Consider the following 20430-nt stretch of genomic DNA (forward strand, 5'->3'; position numbering starts at 1 on the left):
TAACTAAAAAATTTATATTTTTATATAGAAAATAAAATTTTACATAGTACAATTATTTGAAATGCAGAAAACTGCACCAGCCCAGGGTAGCTGTGAGAGAGCGATCCTCTTCCTTTTTATGTTTTCGCAATGCTTGCACATGCACAGTAGAGTGAACAGCCGAACTTTAGCAAAAAAAAGAATTTGTCAGCCCCCACATTCCAAAGATAGACAAGAGAAAGAAGAGGATTGCTCATTCGCAGCTACCCTGGCTGTTACGGTTTTCTCCTAACAGGAGCACCAACTCGGGGGGTAAGGTAAGAGATTACAATTACTGAGGGGTGCCTACAATTTTGGCCCCCATTGATTTTTGTCTTTTTGTTTTAAACCTATGAGCTAACCTTGTTTCTCATTTCAGCAGAGTTACAATAAACATTTTAAAAGCAGTGTGCAGAATACACTGTAGGTATAGGTTGTGGAGATATCCTGTCGTTTATTCTTTGACACAGTGGGTACCAACATTTCAAATTTAGGTATAATATAGTTAAAATACAGTCCACATTTTTTTTTGTAAGACTGCAGTCTAGTGGTGTTCCATGGTGTTAATGAGTTCCTTGTGGAGTGAAGGACTATGTATTTTAAATGATATAGACCTGAAATTGTTAAAGTTGTATACAAAAATCTTAGTATTGTTCAGTTTCAGAAGTTGTGCTGTGGCTGCTTTGCGGAAATGACTTCCAAAGATGAGCTGAAGAACACTTTATTGGTGAAAGCATGTGCTGATAATTATATTGTAATTGCGGAATGCTTGCTTCTACTGGGGGCAGATGTCAATACGAAAACAAAACATACTACTTTAATCATACAGGTATTGTGATCCTTGCATTTTTACATTTTACATTTGTTGGTCTTTTTTATTTTTGTCATGCATGGATTTTAAGGCTATGTTTAACACTTTTAATTATTGAAAAAAAAATGTCAGTTTCACAATTTTTATGATTTTTTTTTTAGGAGCTGAAAAACACATTTTTGGGGCAGTTGTGTTTTAACAGTTACAACCTAGTTTTTGTATTTTCTTCTTCAGACACCATGACACTATCATCCAGAAATAATTTACAATTACAATACATCTGCTCATCTGGGCCCTGTACACACTTCATGCACATAGGGGATCTTCCCTCTCTATACAAGACGCCAGCTACTGCAATCAGGTTCCAGTAGACAATGGTCTAATTTACTAACACTGGACAAATTCTCACCTGTGCAGTACACCAAAGAAATTAATCACATTTTCACCTTCATTATTATTTCTGCAGAAAATAATAATATATAAATAATATAAAGATACTTTTTTGTACTACAATTTAATCAGATACAATTCATTGAATTTAATGTGATCTTTTACATTCATTTTAAATAGGTTTGTGAGAAAGGGAACAACCCTAAAATGGTGGAATTGTTGTTGAATAATGGAGTTCGAGAACAAGATGCCAGAAAAGCCCTGAATGTTAGCATTAAGAAGTGTGATAATGAGATAATAAGCTTGCTTTTAAAAAAGCTTGGTTTAGATGCAGCCAACAACAGTATATGTCTTGGTGGATTTCATATAGGCAGGACAGAACCATCCTGGCTGATTCCACTGTTCACAGAAAAACAACCATTGCTTAAACAGCCATCAGTAGATCAAGAAGGGAAGAAAGGCAAGTGCTTTTTTGTTATTATTTATTCATTTATTTTGCCCCCATATAATTACTTCCCCAATCCACAAACGTTTTGATTATCAATATCCATTAGCAGTTTTTTGAAATACTGTATAGTTTTCTGGTTAGTGAATTTACTCATCATTCACAAACATCTCTTGCAGTGTTCATTACCCATTGTCTGATACCAAAATGCCTTAATATCTACAACTTGCTTCTTGCCATATTAGTTAGGCAGTTCACTTTCCTTTATACATATATGCAAAGATAAGAAGTTTTTCTAAACAACTGTAGCCAGTCTCACTAGATGTGAACACAATAAATACATTTATCAAAGATTGCAGAGAAGGATTGTTTGAGTTGTGTTAAAGAAACTCAAACATCTGCCAGACATCTACAACATTTTTCACTTGCACCATTCTTAACCAGCTCGATGGGAAGGGGCTCTATAATAGAAAGATCCCGTTACTGACAGAAAAATATAAGAAAGTCTGACTGGAGCTGGCCTGACTGGAGATCTACACCTGAGCAAGCCAAAATCCACAGATAAGATTTTCTCAGGGAAAAATGAGGCCTTCAAAGAAGGGTATACCATCCCTACAGTCAAAAAGCAGGAAAGCCAAATATGTTTTGGGTTTATTTCTGTCCCTGGGTGCTGTGGGTTTGTGCATGGTATTGTGAAATGAGAAAATTACCAAGGAAACCCAGGAAGCTGGGTCTCTGCTTCATATGTCCTCCAGTAGGACAATCACCTACAGCACACCTTTAAAAAATACCTAGGATTAAAGAAAAAACACTGGTTTGTTCCAGATTTAAATCCCTTGTACCATTTGCTGAAAAGGCATCCTTTGAAACACTGGTGCAGTTGGCAAAAGAAGAGTTGTCCAATCTGTCAATAAAGTTATGTAAAAAGCTTGTGACTATAGGAAGCACTTTATTTCATTTTTTTCATATTCTAAAAGGTATACGTCATGTTCTGAATTGAGTAATAGCGAAACAAGGAATTGTGGAAACCTAGTTTTGCCAACTTTCATTTTATATATATATTTTATAACCAGTTATTTGCAAAAAGTGTAATTTTTTGGCCCTAAAATCTCCAGCAAGGCTCTTTATTGGTTCCATATTAATTTCTCCCACTTTATTCACTACTAGTGGTGTTTTTTTTTTTTCCCCCCCCTTTTGGCTCCTTTGCTCTTCTGCTTTTCTAGTTCATTGGGACCCTTTGATACTTGTGCTGCTGAGGGATGATCAAAGAAAAGTTTTTTGTTTTTTTTTAAATTTAACTTGTAGATATTTACCTTTCTTGGAGTCCCGCTGAGGCAGCACAGGGAGTTGCACAATTTAATTAATTTTAGATTGCATCTATGCTTGGTGACTTAAACTGTCAGGGCACAGATTCTTTTGGGAGCAGTTATTGATTTTTATCCTGCTTCAAAGAGAGAAGCTAACAATAACCTTTGGTACCTGTTCTGCTTTTATGGCACTCTGAGAAAATAATTTTTCATAAACAAGATTGGTTTGTCAAGTGTATCCAATATAGAATGCATTCTGTTGGCTTTGTATGTATATGGAATGCCCTTATTGGCACAAAAAAAATAGCAGTGACAGGTCTTCTTTTCTAGGTATATCAGTGAGGCCACTAGCAAATGATCTAGCTGAAAAAGAGCCTAAGTGAAGTTTACACATTTTGTATACTGTATGCTTAACTCCGTAGGGAATAATAAAAAATAAGTTTTGCTCACAAGTTTTAAGGGGGATTTATTTAAAAAATTAAGAAAATATGGGCTAAAATTCAAGATTTAGCATCTCCTGGTTTTTCCTAATCCCAGCAGTGTTAAAATGGCCATCCATGGGCAGATTTTAGTGGATCAGCTGATTTGGCCTGGCTTGTATCGGGCAAAGACCTTGACAAATCAGTGAATCTTTATCTGTATGGCATACTTTATGCAGTTTGTCACCTGTGAATGGTTTTGCCATTTCAGTAACCATGGAGTCAGAACATGTTATCTTTTATTCACAGTTGGGGAAGCTTTATCCAGGTCTACATTGTAGTCTATTTCCATGGTTTGATGGTGTGTGTAGTTACAAATAACAGAAACACTTGTGTGGTGTCAATTACACCACGTGGTATGTTATTGTCCCGTAGGTTCCATTTTAGCAAGAATGGTTTTGCGATATCACAGGAAGAATTCAGAAATAGAACGCTGTAGATCTTCAGGAGACCTGAGTTTCACTGAAGAGATACATGAAAAAAGTGAAGATAGTCTACCCCACCTTGATGTTTTTGAAGAAGCTGGAATTTCATATAGTGATGTGGACAGTGAAGGTACTGCATATGCTATATTATCTCACTACCCACTGTGTCATTAAAGCAAAGATCACGTGTGTTAAACTTTGTATACAAGTTAACAGGTGTGGAATAAATATTATTTAACTTTATGCTAGAATTGAAATCGCCTTATTTTGTCACTATATCATTGCCATTCATTTTTTTGTTAAAGGAAGTGGCGGATCACTTAGGATAAGAAAATCTAATTCCATTGGAAATCTGGAAATTCACAAACTGGACCATGTCAAGTTATGGCGAAGGCATTGTAATTCTTTGGTAAGCGTTGCAACAGTATAAACATTAGAGGTACGTTGGAAAAGTATGTGTTATTTGTCAGAAACGCCAAAAAATAAAACATATAAAACATTTTTATAAATGCCATTAGACAAACACAAACCTTCTTTTTTGGAAGAATAATGTAGAGCTGGCCATTCATATAATAATAAAATTGTATGATAAAAAGCTTTAGCCATTCCATTCCATTAGCCTCTTGGGTTGTATTCATCTGTTTGGCCTGTGGGCTGTTTGGTTCATGGATACTGCACCTGATTGGCCCATGTATGGCCACCTTAACAGTGTATTCTATTTACATGTATGTATATAAGGCATTTTTAGTTTTTGATATTAATGATACTTTACACAAAATGTCTCCTTTAAAAATTAAAGTTCATATTCAGTTCTAATATTCACCCTCCCTCAAAATGTGAAATGATGCAGAAAGAAAGATGTTTTGGAAGCATTTTACCTCCTAAAACGGTCATCATATGAGAGCTGCATAGACAACCTCTCTAATCAGAAGCCAGAGCGAAATGAAAGATGGGAGTGGCTTCAGTCTCCCACAGGAAGTGGTCACAGCTCTGACTGACAGGCTTTACTCAACAGTAGCAGGGAGAAACCCCTCCTAGTTTACTCCTTCTGTGTCTCTCTGCTTGTGCTGCTGCCATGGGGGGGGAGAGAAGCGTGCAGAGCAGGAACGGACTGCCTGTGACATCGCAAAGCTCCGTCTATCAGGGCCTGAAGAGTCTAAACCGGAAGCTTGCAAAAGGGCTGGGTTGAGCACAGTTTTCAAGCAGTCATGGACATATTTGAACCCAAAGGTATTAAAATAAAAGCACTTCTATTTTATATGGTTTAGTGCATTGTAAAGATTTATGTTTAAGTGTCACATAATCTAGATTCTCTGGATAATAGGTTTTTACATTAAACTGCACTACTGGTTAAGGAGTGGAGCCCCTAGGCAACAGCAGACACTTGGAAACAACCCTCAGTATACTGAGTATACAGTTAAAAATTCTTAAATTTTTTCTAAAGGAATTATATGTACACCACCCCCCAGGTATGACAAACAGCTGTTTTTTGTTTTTTTATGTGTAGGGGACTTGGGCAGATGAACCTACAGTACATCGAAAAAAGGATTTCCCTCAGATGGATTATCCAGGTAAGTAATAGGTGTAAATTCCAGGAGTGAACATGGGTGCGGGAGGGACTACAATGAAATGGAGTGTTGGGCAGCAGCAGCAGCAATGGAAGACAAGAAGAGAAAAAGGTAAAATAAGAATGAGTAATGAAGATACTGGCGTAGCAGAAAGAACAGACAGAAAAGTGTAAAAGTTAAAATGGTGATGAGGGAAGAAATGGAGGGTGGTATAAAAAAGTGTGATAAAAACAGGAAAAAGGGAAAGCAAAATGGAAAAGAAGAAGAAGAGACAATAAGAAAGAGTGGAGAGGAAAGCATGTAAGCTCTGGAAGCATTTTTGACAGTATCCACTGCCTCTTAAGGTATACCACTGTATCTCATTTGTGCTGGGGTGTCATTAGTCACTGTTTTGCATATAATGCTGTTGGGGTGTCAGTGCCCACCACCTCTTGCTGCATATACTTGGGATGAAAGTTTGTACTGACCTTCACTGTAATAAATGTTCTAAGGCAGTGCTGTCCAACTTCTGCGGTGCCGAGGGCCGGAATTTCTCTCACATACATGGTGGAGGGCCGCTAATGACCAGTTTTGCCCACTCCCCCGTTTTAAACCACACCCACTTCAAACCACACCCATTTTATCACAATGGTCGCTGCAGGGATATCAACCATCATTCATATGTTAAAGAATTATATTATGTCATATTAAGACATACCCTTAAATCCATATGCCTCCTCCCCTGTGGATAGCACAGCAACCCCCAGCATATAATTACACACCTTAGGGACCATTTAATGGCTATTTCCAACTGCTAACAAACTCCCAGAACAAACCCCTGCCAGGTTCACCTCCCACAGGCAGCATAGGGTAGGCAGAGTATGGCACACACAGACAGCACTCTGCCTGTCCTATGCTGCCTGTGTGTGCCATACTTTGCCTGTCCTATGCTGTCTGTGTGTTCCATACCCTCCCTGCCCTATACTGCCTATGTACCATACTATGCTGCCTGAGTGTGCCATACCCTCCCTGCCCTATGCTGCCTATGTGCCATACTCTGCCTACCCTATGCTGCCTATACACAGGCAGCATAGGCCAAGGCAGTACATACAATGTCTGAGGTGTGAAGAGGTGAACAATGTGGGTGATTACAGCCTGAGCCAGAGGTGAGAACACTGCAGGGGGCCAGTTAATCTCAGTACTCAGGATAAAATGAAAAAACAGCAGCACTCCGGAAATGTTGTAGAAAAAAGTGACTTTACTCAAGTGCACACAGCAACGTTTCGGGTTTAAGCCCGAAGCGTTGCTGTGTGCACTTGAGTAAAGTCACTTTTTTCTACAACATTTCCGGAATGCTGCTGTTTTTTCATTTTATCCTGGATATTGTTTTACCCTGGCTGAGGGTTCAGCTTGCACCTGGGGCTATTGTTTTGTCCGGTTTGTCCATTGTGTAGCACACCTTAATCAATTAGTTAATCTCAGTACTGATACCATTTAAAGCTAACACAAAGTTAAGCCATCAAAGCAGCCAGACAGGTGGGGGGCCACACAGAGGGGGGTCAAGGGCCGCCAGTTGGACAGCCCTGTTCTAAGGGATTCAGTACTGTCTTTCACTGTTTATAATATACTTGGGATATCAGTACCATCTGTCATTTCATATAATGAACTTGCAGTTCCAAATACTGTTACTGTGTATAATGTGCTTGATGTACTAGTGCCTTTGCAATGTAATTCGGTGCATATTGTTGTTGGTGTGCAGAACACAATGCCCTCATTGTATAATATAATGTTGATACCATTACCATTTTTCTCTGTGTATAATATTGTGGAAATGTAATTGACAGTGGACACTAGATGGATGTCTGGCAAAAAACCTGTAAACATGGGTCTAAACATCCATGAATAAACCATGGCCTTATGCCGTAATTACAGGTCTATGGTGCTTAGAACAATAAATGGATGATTATTTTGTAATAATCAAAATATCTGGTTGCAATACTTTATTTAACCTTGTGTAGACACATTTGAATGAAGTGCCTGTAAAGTGGCCTGTAAAGTTGCCATGTATTCATGTGTGGGGCTTATATTTGTACTATGCGCCCCACATATTCCTGGACCCCAAGCAAAACCATCTTTTGGTTTTGTGGATTTCATACAGGGGTATGCCAGATATTTACTAAATACTTGCAAACAAGTAGTAAAAACTTATATGCAGGAAATAAAAAAAACACAAAAACAGGTAATGGTAAAAGCCAGTGGAACAACATTCCACACAACAGGGAGCAGTGAATGAAAAATGAAAACAGATTTCTACCATGATCAGTCTATTATATTATACCCTGAATTATTTTTTTCTTGTTTTTGCTGTAGGTGCAAAGTTGTCTTTGAACATAAAGCGGGCAGACAGTTTATCTTCGTTAGCTGAAAAAGACCATATAAAATCACTAGATCTTTCAACAAATGATTTGGAAAATATTAATCTAATTGTTAAAAAGGGCAGCTTAACTAATCACTTAGAACGTCTTGAAAAATTAGAGCTTCAGCATAATTCATTGTCATCTTTTCCGAAGTCACTGTGTGAGGTAAATTTAAAATATTATTTGTCATCTAAATCTCATCCATATTTGAACCAGGGGATCCAAAAGTATTACATTTACAGTAACATAACAAAAGCCCTTTGAGCCTGGGTGCGACATTTATACCCCTGCATTTAAACACTGTTTACATTGTGCCTTGCTACCCCCGGGGGGAACCCTGGGTTTGTCGCATCCCCTAGTAGTTCACTCAATGCAGTTAATTAGTTGCAGTTAGTTCAAAAAATAGCTATACCTGCCCCAAGCCCCATCTCAGAAATGTAACATTTCACAATGTGGGGGCCAGGAGCTTAAGTGGGGTCAGGTGTTCTTCAATGTGATGAAAAGCATTGGGTTTTATAACTAACACTGGTTTGCACCTTCACTGTAATCCATTACTGAACCCATGAGTGATTATTTTGTTCTGCCAGCTGCATGTAAGGTCTGTATTTGGCCAGTGTTAGTAAATGAGCCCCATTTTGTTTTCTATGGAGTAATTGTCTTGGACAGGGCCCCTTTAAAGTATTATTAAGAGGGATGCATCTAAAAATCAAATCATTTGCTTTCTCCCTGTAATAAAACCATACCCTGTACATGATAACCTGGATAGTATAACTCATTTTTTTGCTTAATTTATATGTTTATAATAGCATTAAGGCATTTGTTCTATTTTATAAAAAGACCCTTTATGCATAAAATCTTAGTTATGAGTTCAATGGCACAAAGATCATTTAAGGCCGCTGATACCATTTTTATAGTATTAGAATCCAATTCGCTGGGTGTAAGTTTAAAAAGCCTATTGATGCAACCTGCTGTGGGAACCCAAGAATTATCACCACTTTTGGCATGACTGTAGCTTCAGAGTTCCAGAGCTTCAATAGGTGCACTTATCTACCATAAATAACACACATGCACACACCCTGTTCCAGCCATTTTAGCAGCTGCATAAATGACCCTTATTATTTCATTTAACATAGAGCATAGTTCTGTGAAAAATATATAAATAAAAACCTCTTTCCTTTTCTAGGCATTAAGATCATTAACTTACTTGGACTTGAGAGGCAACAGCTTCAAATCTTTTCCTCATTATATACTAGAAATCAGTAGTCTTGTGTTTCTTGATGTATCGAGAAATGAAATTGGCCCAAATTTGGACTGGAATTCAACTAAAATGTGTCCAAATTTAAAGCAGCTCAACCTCTCTTACAACCAACTGATGAGTTTTCCAGAAAACATTGGAAATATTACTCAGAACCTGGAAGAATTAATAATGGAAGGGTAAGCTATTATAATGAAAACAGCTTTTACAATTGATCTGGAAAAAGTGTTCTTGTTTTTATTGTCTGAAGTCTTACATTAGTGTGACAGTAACTTTCTTGGAACATTACAAAAAATTAAATGTTTTTATTTATTGGTAGACTCTGCTGTTGAACACTGCAGTTCTCAACAAAAATATATCATACAAAACATCCTGTATTTTAAAATAAAAACTTTTTTATTACAACCATTTAGTGTAAAATATATTTTTCTAATATTATGGGATTAAGATATTCCATAGTTAAAAACTGCCATTTTTAGTACTAAAGCTCATCCCTCTTGCTGTGAGGCACTGTGCTGGCTCACACACACCAAGGGTAAACAAACAAGCTAAGTTACATCAGCACTGCATTTTTTTGTGTCAGGTAATCAGGGGAGCACACAGAACTTTACAAGGTAGTGGCTCAAGGTAAAGGGCAATATTTACAGATACCTATATTCTTTAATAGGCCACTTATACAAATATAAATTATCTGTTGGTTAAGTTTGCATAAATAATATATAGTTCTTCATTGAGATGCTTTATAGCAAATATTTTTCATCCTGGCTTAACAAAGAACATGATTTATTATTTATTTTGGGAAATAATCATTGAAATCAAGTGTTTAGCATTTCATTGGTTAATTGTTGTGTCATTCATTTCAATGACCTGTCTGGATTTTCTAGTTTGGTCTGAGCAGGCAGTTTTCACCAGGACAGCCCTTTTGAAAACCAGGTTGTCAGAAGTGAAAACCATTTTCAGATGGCAACCCCAGATTTGGTCCAATTCTTTCATGGAAATTTCTAAATTTGTTCAAAGATTGAAAGAATATCAGTCTCTGGTTAAACTGTAGTGTAGGTGATAGTGTTAATGGTTTAATGACCAAAATTTGCAGTGCTCATGTATCGATTGAGTAGCAAACATACTTGCACGCTAGAAAAAAATGTCACTATAAAAACAAAAGGCAATTAATTTTACATGAAAAATAAAGTGTTTGCGGTTGTTGGAATCATCATGTTAACATAGTAACATATAAGTTGGGTTGAAAAAAGACGTACGTCCATCACGTTCAACCATAATGCCTATGTATAACCTGCCTAACTTCTAGTTGATCCAGAGGAAGGCAAAAAACCCCATCTGAAGCCTCTCTAATTTGCCGCAGAGGGGAGAAAATTCCTTCCTGACTCCAAGATGGCAATCGGACCAGTCCCTGGATCAACTTGTACTAAGAGCTATCTCCCATAACCCTGTATTCCCTCACTTGCTAAGAATCCATCCAGCCCCTTCTTAAAGTTATATAATGTATCAGCCAGCACAACTGATTCGGGGAGGGAATTCCACAACTTCACAGCTCTCACAGTAAAAAATCCTTTCCGAATGTTTAAATGGAACCTCCCTTCTTCTTAACGGAGTGGGTGCCCTTGTGTCCGTTGGAAGGACCTACTGGTAAATAAAACATTAGAAAGGTTATTATATGATCCCGTTATATATTTATACATAGTTATCATGTCACATCTTAAGCACCTCTTCTCCAGTGTTAACAGACCCTACTTGGCCAGTCTTTCTTCATAACTGAGACTGTCCATACCCTTTACCAACTTAGTTGCCCTTCTCTGGACCCACTCTAACTCAGTAATGTCACGTGTGAGCACTGGAGATCAGAACTGGACAGCATATTCTAGATGGGGCCTTACCAGTGCTCTGTAAAGTGGAAGAATAACCCCCTCCTCCCGTGAATCTATACCCCTTTTAATACAGCTCAAAAACCTAAATAAGTTTGCAGATTTAAATGGCCTGATTTTGCTAAGGGGTTCTTCTGGAAATACAACTTCATCCTTGTAGATTTCGTGTAAAAGTGACTGCATGTAAAATATCAGTTTAACTACAGATATGACTTATGTTCTGGTTTACTGTCTTTATACACTATAAGATCTTGTTTTGTGAGGTCAACAGACAGCAGACGTTTTACTCATTTGGCAACCCATTTTAGCCCCCCATGCCAACAATTGGTTCATTATATGCATCAATGAAAACCCTCTAGAGAGTTCTGCATCAAAAAGCCCTTGCAATCCTCGTATTTTTAAACCCATTTATTGACATCTGGCTGGATATCAGGAAGGTTGTGGGGTTGGCCCCATACAGTGTCCAGTGAGCTAGCAAGTAATTTTGCAAAGGCAAACTGGCATGTAGCTTGTATGTCTAGCTTAAAGGAAATCTGTCATGATTTTTATGGTGTACTTTTTAATTCTAAATTACACTGTTTATATAGCAAATAATTCACTCTACCATTTAAAATTGTATTCTTGAACCAACAAATTTATTTTTTTTAGTTGTAATATTGGTGTGTAGGCAGCTATCTCAGTGCATTATCCTGAGTCTGAACTTTCAGAAAGAGCCAGTGCTACCCATTAGAACTGCTTTCAGATAAGCTATTGTTTCTCCTACTCCATTTAACTGGAGGAGTCTTGAGCTAGACTTGGAGATTTATTAAAGAGTGAAACTAGAGCTCACCACAGAAAACTTCTTCCCCTCTATTCATTCCTAAGGTATTTTTAGAAGCGTATTTATCAAATGGTCAACTCTAACTTTCACCCATTGATAAAAATGCTTCTAAAAATCCTATAGGAACTAATAGAAAGGAGGTGAATTTTGTGAATTCTGTGTTGAGCTCTACTTTCCAGGCTCACACTATCATGCTTTTTATACCCAGATAATTTAAAAATTGAATTTTCAAGAATGGATGATAGATTTGAGCTAACATCTTTAATGTTTTATGCAGTATTGTATATAATAAATTATTACGTTGTCCCTTGTATATGTATTCAGTGTGTGTGTATGTATATTCTCTGTATTTTCTTCATACAGAAACAACATTTCTGAAATCCACATACCACTGTGCTTGCCAGAATTGCACACTATAAATCTGAATAAGAACAGTATTCATTTTCTTGCGACTGATTTCCTGAAGGACTGCGTAAAACTGGAGACTTTTAGTGCAACGACAAATTTATTATGTAAGAAGTTAATTTAGAAATATCTGTACATTATTGAAAACATTTTTTGTGCTCCAAATGATAAAGTTGCAGTTTAGATTAAAGGGCCAGTGTATGTCATATACGTCATATATTTCTGCAGGAAATGCCCATCCTTACATACATACATTTACAAACTTTTATGATACCCTTCTTTGTATAGGTTATGACAACTTTAAAGTTGTTTATCCTTTAATTATATTTATGGCCACAAAATATCAGCATGCATCTGCTGGGTTGCTAAATCAAACCCCTTCTGTTTTTTAGCAAATTATAATGCAATATGAATGCTTCAGTTTAGAGTTATGAAAGGGTTATTATATACACCTATATAAATTATATAATTTCTATAATTTTAGGTAATGCACCCATTTATAAACAGACCAATTTTGTTACCTATGTTTCAGCCTTTGTTAGACTTTGAGATAAGGAGCAGCTGATGATGCAGAGGGATTCAGGAAAAGTGGAAATATGTACATTTACCCACCCTCTTAGCCACTGAATGAAGCCCTGCCAGCAGCAGAGCATTCTTTTAAAAAAAAAAAAAAAAAAAGTTGCCCCTTTAGAACCACACAGGCCCAACTTGCTGATTCTCTTGCATAAGTGTCATTTTTTGGGGCAATTGCATACTGGATGTGTTGATGACTGCAAAATTATTTTTTGTGAACTTTTATATTTTACTGCCCACCCCAGCTAAAAATATGGAGGTTTATCCTCATAACCTTTATGACAGACACCATTGAGCTATGTCAGTGCTAGTATGCTGATACTCTTAAATAAATCAACACAAAATTCCTTTAAACATTAATGGAAGCCAGATCTAGCATGTATATGGATATGACTTCTGGCTCTCTGGGGCAGCTCAGTTTTTATGTAGTCCATAAAGCTGCTGTACATAGCAAAGCATAGAGCAGCCTCTGCACTGATGGAAACACCATGACAATTCTTTGTGGGTTTAGTTTACCATTAAGGTTCACTGGGAAGTTTGAGTAGAGGTAAGTTTCTGCTGAGTATCAATTTTCAGATTTCTGGTGGAATCAGCTGCTTGACTTTTGAATGCCTGACAAAATCGATTTGCTAAAAAAAAAAAAAAACTCACCACATACTCAACAATGCTAAAAATATAGGGGGAAAGTCAAATTTTGATGATGATGGATTTGCTTTATTTAATTTTCTGTATGTCTAACGGATTTTGTTTTTTAGCTATAGCTCCCAATTTGCCACAGAAGATATCAGCAGTTAAATTGTCACATAACAAAGTGACAAATATTCCAACAGAAATTCTACAGCTTTCTCAGTAAGTTTTCTTATTAACACATTTGTCACAAAAATATATTTTACTAATGAGTAATGAATTACTGCCAGTTTGCATCTAATGCATATGTTTTAAATGGATTTATAGTCAGAAGAAAAGTTTGCATTGGGGCAGCCAGTTTTAAGGGGGAAAGCCTTTATGTCACTGCAGAGCACTCTATGGTCAGCATGCTCTGCAATTACAGGTATGGGATCCATTATCCAGAAACTTCCAGATTACAGAAGGTCATCTCCAGTGGCGATACTGGGGCTGCTGCCATATGCCCCCTCTATCCTACTCTGCGCTTACAACTTTAATGTCGGGGCCACATCACTAGTGCAGAGAGCGCTATTGACACCCCTGGTAACTGGCCACTTACTGCCACCTGAGGCAAGGTTCTCACCTTGCGGCCCTGGCCTTCTCACATAGACTCCATTATACGCAAATAATTCTAATTTTTAAAAATTATTTACTTTTTCTCTTTAATAATAGAACTGTACTTAATCACAGCTAAGATATAAATAATCCTTACTGGAGGCAAAACAATCCAGTTGGGTTCAGTTTCATTGTTAGAGGGGTATAGAATGGATTTTGACATGAAGAATTTTTAGTGTTACTGTTTCTTTAAATGATTTTAGGTCCTGAGCATTCTGAATAAGTGGTCCCACACCTGTACCAAAATGCCTACTAAATTCCTATTGCCTGCCACTGTGCATACTTGAGAGGAGTGCTGCAGGTGAAAGAAGGAACAGTTTTTAAAAATGTTTAAAAAAAAGTGCATTATATTATACTACAGCTGTTCTCAATAGTATGTGAACCCTTTAAAATTTTCTCTTTTTATATGAATGTGATCTAAAGAAGTCTAAAAAATAGATGAAGAAAACCTAGTTAAGGGGGACCTGTCACACACATAAAAAGCTGTATAATAAAACTCCTTTTCAAATTAAACATGAAACGCATATTCATTTTTATATTAACACATCCATGCCCATTATAAAAGCATTTAAAAATCCCAGCTGTCAGTCACATTTTGCCTGCTCCCCCCATTTATGCCTTGGCATAGAGGTGGGGCAAGACAATTACTTTGACTTTTCATTGAGCACTCACTTTCCCACTTCCTCCTTACCATCTAATTGTGTATCCAGTACATGGGCATGTGCATCAGGTCCCCAATTCTGGTGCATATACAAGATTTTGGGGTGATACAAAGCTTGCCTTAACAATAGTGTCCAAAAAAATGGCGCCTGCCTTCTTGCTGTGATTGTGTGATTCCAAGGCTAATGGAAACAAGATTTATATTATTTATATAGTGTAAGTGAAGTTTATTTTGCTTGATAAACACAATAGAAAAGAATTTGGAATTATTAGGGTGACGGGTCCCCTTTAAACAAATGAAACACAATTGATTATATTTTGTTATATATTTATTGAAAAAAAATGATCCAATAACATATCTGCATGTGGCATGAGTAAGTGAATCCTTAGGATAATCATAATTTGAAGGTAAAATCAGAGTCTGGTGTCATCAGTCAACAATCAGTTGTGAGTGAGAGACCCTGTTTTATTTAAAGAACGGTAACACAGATACGTTATTGGATATATTTTGCCATGAATTGTGCATTATGAATGTTATGTTTCATTTACTATGGTAAATTGGTCTTTTCCAATTTTTGGATGCAGACTGCCATGTTTTTTTAAACACAATTCACTTTCTTTTCTCAGAATTCCAACATAATTGCAGGTGCACACTAGTTATGACCATAGCAACTTGTGTACAGTTCATCATTATTGGTAAAGTGCACAGGATTGGTGTTCAGATGGTGTAACTTCCAGCCTGCATTATTAATGTCTGATTTGCTTAGTGTAGATGCAAATGGAATGACCACCTCCTCAGAGTTGGCAGTAATGCCAAGGCCTTCCCTTTATAAATGTTTGCAATTGCATGTAATTCATTATAACAGGCTCTGGTGGTTGCATTAGAGCTAACACAAGTTGCTATGAGAACATATGGGTGAAAATACCTTAGTGAATGGTGTCATCAATTTTACATTTATTTTGCCAAAATGTCAAATTAAATGCAAAATTTAAATTTGGCTTTACGTCCAAAGTTTTATGACATAGAGGGGCAGATTTATCAAAGTACGAGTTCGAATCCCGAAATAGGAAAAATTTACATTAAATGTGATTATTTCTGATGATCGGAAATGTCATGAAAATGCTTACGAAAAAATCGTAATAGTCACAATAATATAATGACGTTCCGAATGTCACAAAATGTTCTTATCCAAACGATTGTAAATGGCTGGAAAACCTTTCTAACTTTGATTCTTCTGTGCGTGTTTTTGGAAACCTCCCATAGGACTCAGTTGCACTTTGCAGCTCCAACCTGGCCCAAGGAAAGTCACGATAACGAAGCTTTAATGAATCTGAGACTTTCATACTCGTTGCGACAAATACGATATTATCGTGCAAATTGTTGCAAAGTTCCAAAAAGATGCGCAAATTAACAAAAAAGTCGCAAAAATACACACAGTACGAAAACTAGAATTTTTTTGGAAACAATCATACTTTGATGAATGTGCCCCATAATGTGTTTCCTTTATCCAGTTTTTACTTTATCTATATTTTTGGAATAATGATTAGGCTGGGATGTACCCCAATATTTGTTGGGTTTGGTATCACTCCATATACTAATGTCCTTGATCTGATATATCGAGGTAAGATTTTTGTTTTCTGTTCAGAGAAAACTTTTTTGAGCCTTTTAATATATTATTTAGAAAGGTAAAAGTTTAAATTTAATGGTGATATGGTATCTTCTTTTTTCAGCCTCAGTATTTTTTACTATTACATTAGATACAGGAGTGTATCTTTGTTTTATTTACAGTTTACGAAGCATAGACTTAAGCAATAATCAGATTGCTCATCTTCCTGGTCCTCTGGAGTGGACATCATTAAATCTGAGAGAAATTATCTTGAACCACAACCACATCAGCGTATTGAACCTTAGTAAAGATGCATGCAGATGGTCAAGGCTTGAAAAATTGCATTTATCTTACAATAAGATCAAGGAGGTACGATGTTGGTTAAAACAAAGGTTAACAGCAAAAATTTGAAAAAACAGACATGTTTCAGAGCCATATGTATATCATAATTTTTTTGTTTAAATTTCAGATCCCTCCTGAAATTGGTTTTCTTGAAAACATCACATCTTTCGACATAAGTTACAACCCTGACCTTAGAACTTTTCCTGATGAAATGGGAAAACTTACAAAAATATGGGACCTTCCTCTTGATGGGCTATGTTTGGACATAGATTTGAAGCACATAGGATGTAAAGCCAAAGATCTCATAAGGTACTGTTTCACTGTAGAACATCAGCCTTCTGCCATAACAAGCAAATTGACTTTTGTGACATATTTGGAACATGGAAGATGGGCAGCCTTTTCGATTTGTTCTAGATGAATCACCATGTTTATTACTCACATACTCTGGATAGGCACCTAAAATCAGTAGATAAGCGATATGACACCATTATTCCAATCAATAAGAAGTTAATTAAAAGTCTGTTTTGCAAATTAGAAAAACTCAGTAAGTTATGAGATGCAGGCAAGGCTGGTACCTGTGCTACTAAAACCCCCCTGGCATATGTGCCAACTGTGTAGTGCTCAACGAATTCCTTTTTAAGGACTACTTAATGAAAAACAAAAATGTAAAGGAAGCTTTGTCTCGGAAAATTGATACTGCTTTTCTATCCCAGTCTCCGCAATAATTTTCTCTACAATATTATAATTATTTATAAAGTCCCAACATCTTTCACAGCACTGCACGATAAATAAGTACATAGGTACAACGTGTACAATTTTAGGAGGATTTGTTTGGAATATTGTATGAGAAGTGTCTGTTACACTGACAAGTCAGCCATGATTAAAGTGACTGCATACGGCTAACTGATTTCTAAATTGCTTCCAGGTTTCTTCAACAGCGTTTAAAGAAGGCTGTTCCTTATAATCGCATGAAAGTCTTAATTGTGGGGAACACAGGTAGTGGAAAGACAACCTTAGTACAGCAGCTAATGAAATGCAGGCGTCTTGAGCATGGTGCAGAAAAAGCTACTGTTGGCATAGATGTGAAGGACTGGCCCATCCTGATCCGAGGCAAAATAAAGAAAGAAATCACTTTAAATGTCTGGGACTTTGCAGGTACTTTTTTTCCTCAGATACTGCAAAGTGACTATAACAGAAGTATATACAGTTAGTATTACACATTAGTTAAAGTAATAGTGTTTTCTGAACACATGTTACTTGTTTTTGTAATTACACTTTAGGCCAAGAGGAGTTCTATTGTAGTCACCCACATTTTATGACTCCACAAGCTTTGTATCTTGTTGTTTATGATCTGAGCAAAGGTGTTTCTGAGGTTGATGCCATCAAGCCTTGGCTTTTCAACATAAAAGTAAGTATTGCTTTTTGTAGCCTTTTACCTTGGGTCATCAAAGGCATTGGTCTGGATGCCTGTTTGCATTCTGGGACAATCTGGCAATTTCTGGAGGGGGCATAACCCATCACACGTAGTTACTTATTTTATCCAGAAAGCTCCAAATTATGGAAAGGCCATGTCCCATAGACTCATTATAAGCAAAAAATTCACATTTGTAAAAATGATTTCCTTTTTTGTACCTTGTATTTGATTCCAACTAAGATACAATTGGGTTTATTTAATGTTTAAATTATTTTTTAGTAGACTTAAGGTACAAGACCCCTTGTCCGGAAAACTCCGGGTAACATAAATGACTCCTAGACATACTTAAGTTTCTGCCCAAAAAGTATTAAAAATCCTGCTTTATATGCTTTCTAACTTAAAGGAACAGCAACACCAAAAAATGAAAGTGTATAAAAGTAATTACAATATTATGTACTGTTGCCCTGCATTGCTACAACTGGTGTGTTTGCCTCAGAAAGACTACTATAGTTTATATAAGTAAACTGCTGTTTAGCCATGGGGGCAGCCATTCAAAGGAGAAAAGGCACAAGTTACTTAGCAGATAACAGATAAACCCCCATTATATGGGGCTTATCTACTTGTTAGCTGCTATGTAACCTGTGCCTTTTCTCCTTTTTCCAGCTCGAATGGCTGACCTCATGGCAACACAGCAGCTTATTTATATAGTAGCTTTTCTGTAGCAAAAATACCGGTTTTTTGCAGGGCAACAGCACATTATATTTTAATTACTTTAAAACACTTTATTTTTTTGATGTTACTGTTCCTTTAATCTTAGATTTTTGCTTCTATGCTTCCTCCATTGTGTGACTAAAGAAATATTTTTTCTGTCCAATAATCATTTAGTGGTAGTTGTGACTGCCTTTTATCTTTTCTCATAGATAAAGTGTTAGTGCAGACTTTCCTTCTAAACAGATCTGCCTTAATTTCCCTTAATAAAATATTGTCTGAAACTTTCTTTTTTATCTTTAAACTGTAAATCCAAGCCTGAGCTTTCTTAAATAGGTTATTTCTTTCCAGGCCCGAGCCTCCTCATCCCCAGTTATTCTGGTTGGAACGCACTTAGATGTGTCTGATGAAAAATGTCAGAAAGCCTGTATAAGCAAAATAAAACAGGAGCTATGTAATCAACGTGGGCTGCCCTCCATTCGGGAGTATCACTTTGTGAATGCCAGTGAAGAATCAGACCTTTTGGCAAAGCTTCGAAAAACAATCATAAGAGAGTGTTTGAATTTTAAGGTATTTGAACTTTATTTTTTAATTCTTTAGCATTTGATTTTCTAGCTCTGATTTTGTCTATTATGCATCATAATACTGACATATTAACACAAGCAGCAGAGTAAGGATCTGATTGCTATTTAAATACTACTAATTAAATATAATTTCCAACTCAGCACAGAAAAACTCAATTTCTGTTGGATTTTTAGAAGCATATTTATCAGTAGGTAAAAGTCAGAGATCACTGTTTGATAAATACACTTATAAAAATCCCATAGGAATGAATAGAAAATGGATGGATCTCACATTTTGATAAATCAGCCTTACTGAACATTGTCAGGTCTATAATACATCAGTTTTTTTTTTATTTGCCCTATGACTGGTCTTGCAGTTTTAGATCGTACAAATATTGCTAAATGTATTTTTTTTCCTTTTTTAGATAAGAGAACAACCAGTTCTTGGACAGCTGATTCCAGATAGTTATCTAGAGCTTGAAAAAAAAATTCTGAATGAGCGCAAGAATGTTCCATTGGAGTTTCCTGTAATAAGTCATGAGAGAATGCTAGAAATTGTAGAAGAAAGTCAGTTGCATTTGGATGAAAATGAACTAACACACGCAGTGCATTTTCTCAATGAATCTGGTAATTTCAGTAATAATATTTTGTATTTAATGCTTTCATCTGTCAGGGGGAACAGGTTGAAAATAAGCGTGTGTGTGTATATTTTATATATATATATATATATATATATATATATATATATATATATATATATATATATATATATATATATATATATATATATATATATATATAATATAATATATATATATATATATATATATATATATATACATATATATACATATATATACATATATACATATACATATATATACATATACATATATATATATATATATATGTACATATATATATATATATATATATATGTACACATATATATATATATATATATATATGTACACATATATATATATATATACATATATATATATATATATACATATATATACACATATATACATGTATACATATATATACATAGATAGTTTGGGAAGCTGCACACCACAAATC

At 36.0% G+C, this 20430-nt stretch overlaps 1 protein-coding gene across 3 annotated transcripts in view; it reads left to right on the top strand.

Moving 5' to 3' along the window:
* lrrk2 (leucine-rich repeat kinase 2) overlaps window positions 1-20430 on the top strand; it is a 96395-nt gene that overhangs the window by 37529 nt on the left and 38436 nt on the right. For all 3 annotated transcript variants that reach the window (XM_012959985.3, XM_002932204.5, XM_012959986.3), the window contains exons 19-33: window positions 677-847; window positions 1400-1679; window positions 3826-4005; window positions 4181-4284; window positions 5383-5446; window positions 7793-8004; window positions 9023-9273; window positions 12158-12306; window positions 13528-13621; window positions 16503-16689; window positions 16790-16971; window positions 17588-17817; window positions 17943-18070; window positions 19136-19354; window positions 19773-19974. In XM_012959985.3, the coding sequence (XP_012815439.2) occupies window positions 677-847; window positions 1400-1679; window positions 3826-4005; window positions 4181-4284; window positions 5383-5446; window positions 7793-8004; window positions 9023-9273; window positions 12158-12306; window positions 13528-13621; window positions 16503-16689; window positions 16790-16971; window positions 17588-17817; window positions 17943-18070; window positions 19136-19354; window positions 19773-19974 (2653 nt within the window). The remainder of the gene's footprint in view (window positions 1-676; window positions 848-1399; window positions 1680-3825; window positions 4006-4180; window positions 4285-5382; window positions 5447-7792; window positions 8005-9022; window positions 9274-12157; window positions 12307-13527; window positions 13622-16502; window positions 16690-16789; window positions 16972-17587; window positions 17818-17942; window positions 18071-19135; window positions 19355-19772; window positions 19975-20430) is intronic.

This window comes from Xenopus tropicalis, chromosome 3, assembly GCF_000004195.4.
Source record: "Xenopus tropicalis strain Nigerian chromosome 3, UCB_Xtro_10.0, whole genome shotgun sequence".
NCBI lineage: Eukaryota > Metazoa > Chordata > Amphibia > Anura > Pipidae > Xenopus > Xenopus tropicalis.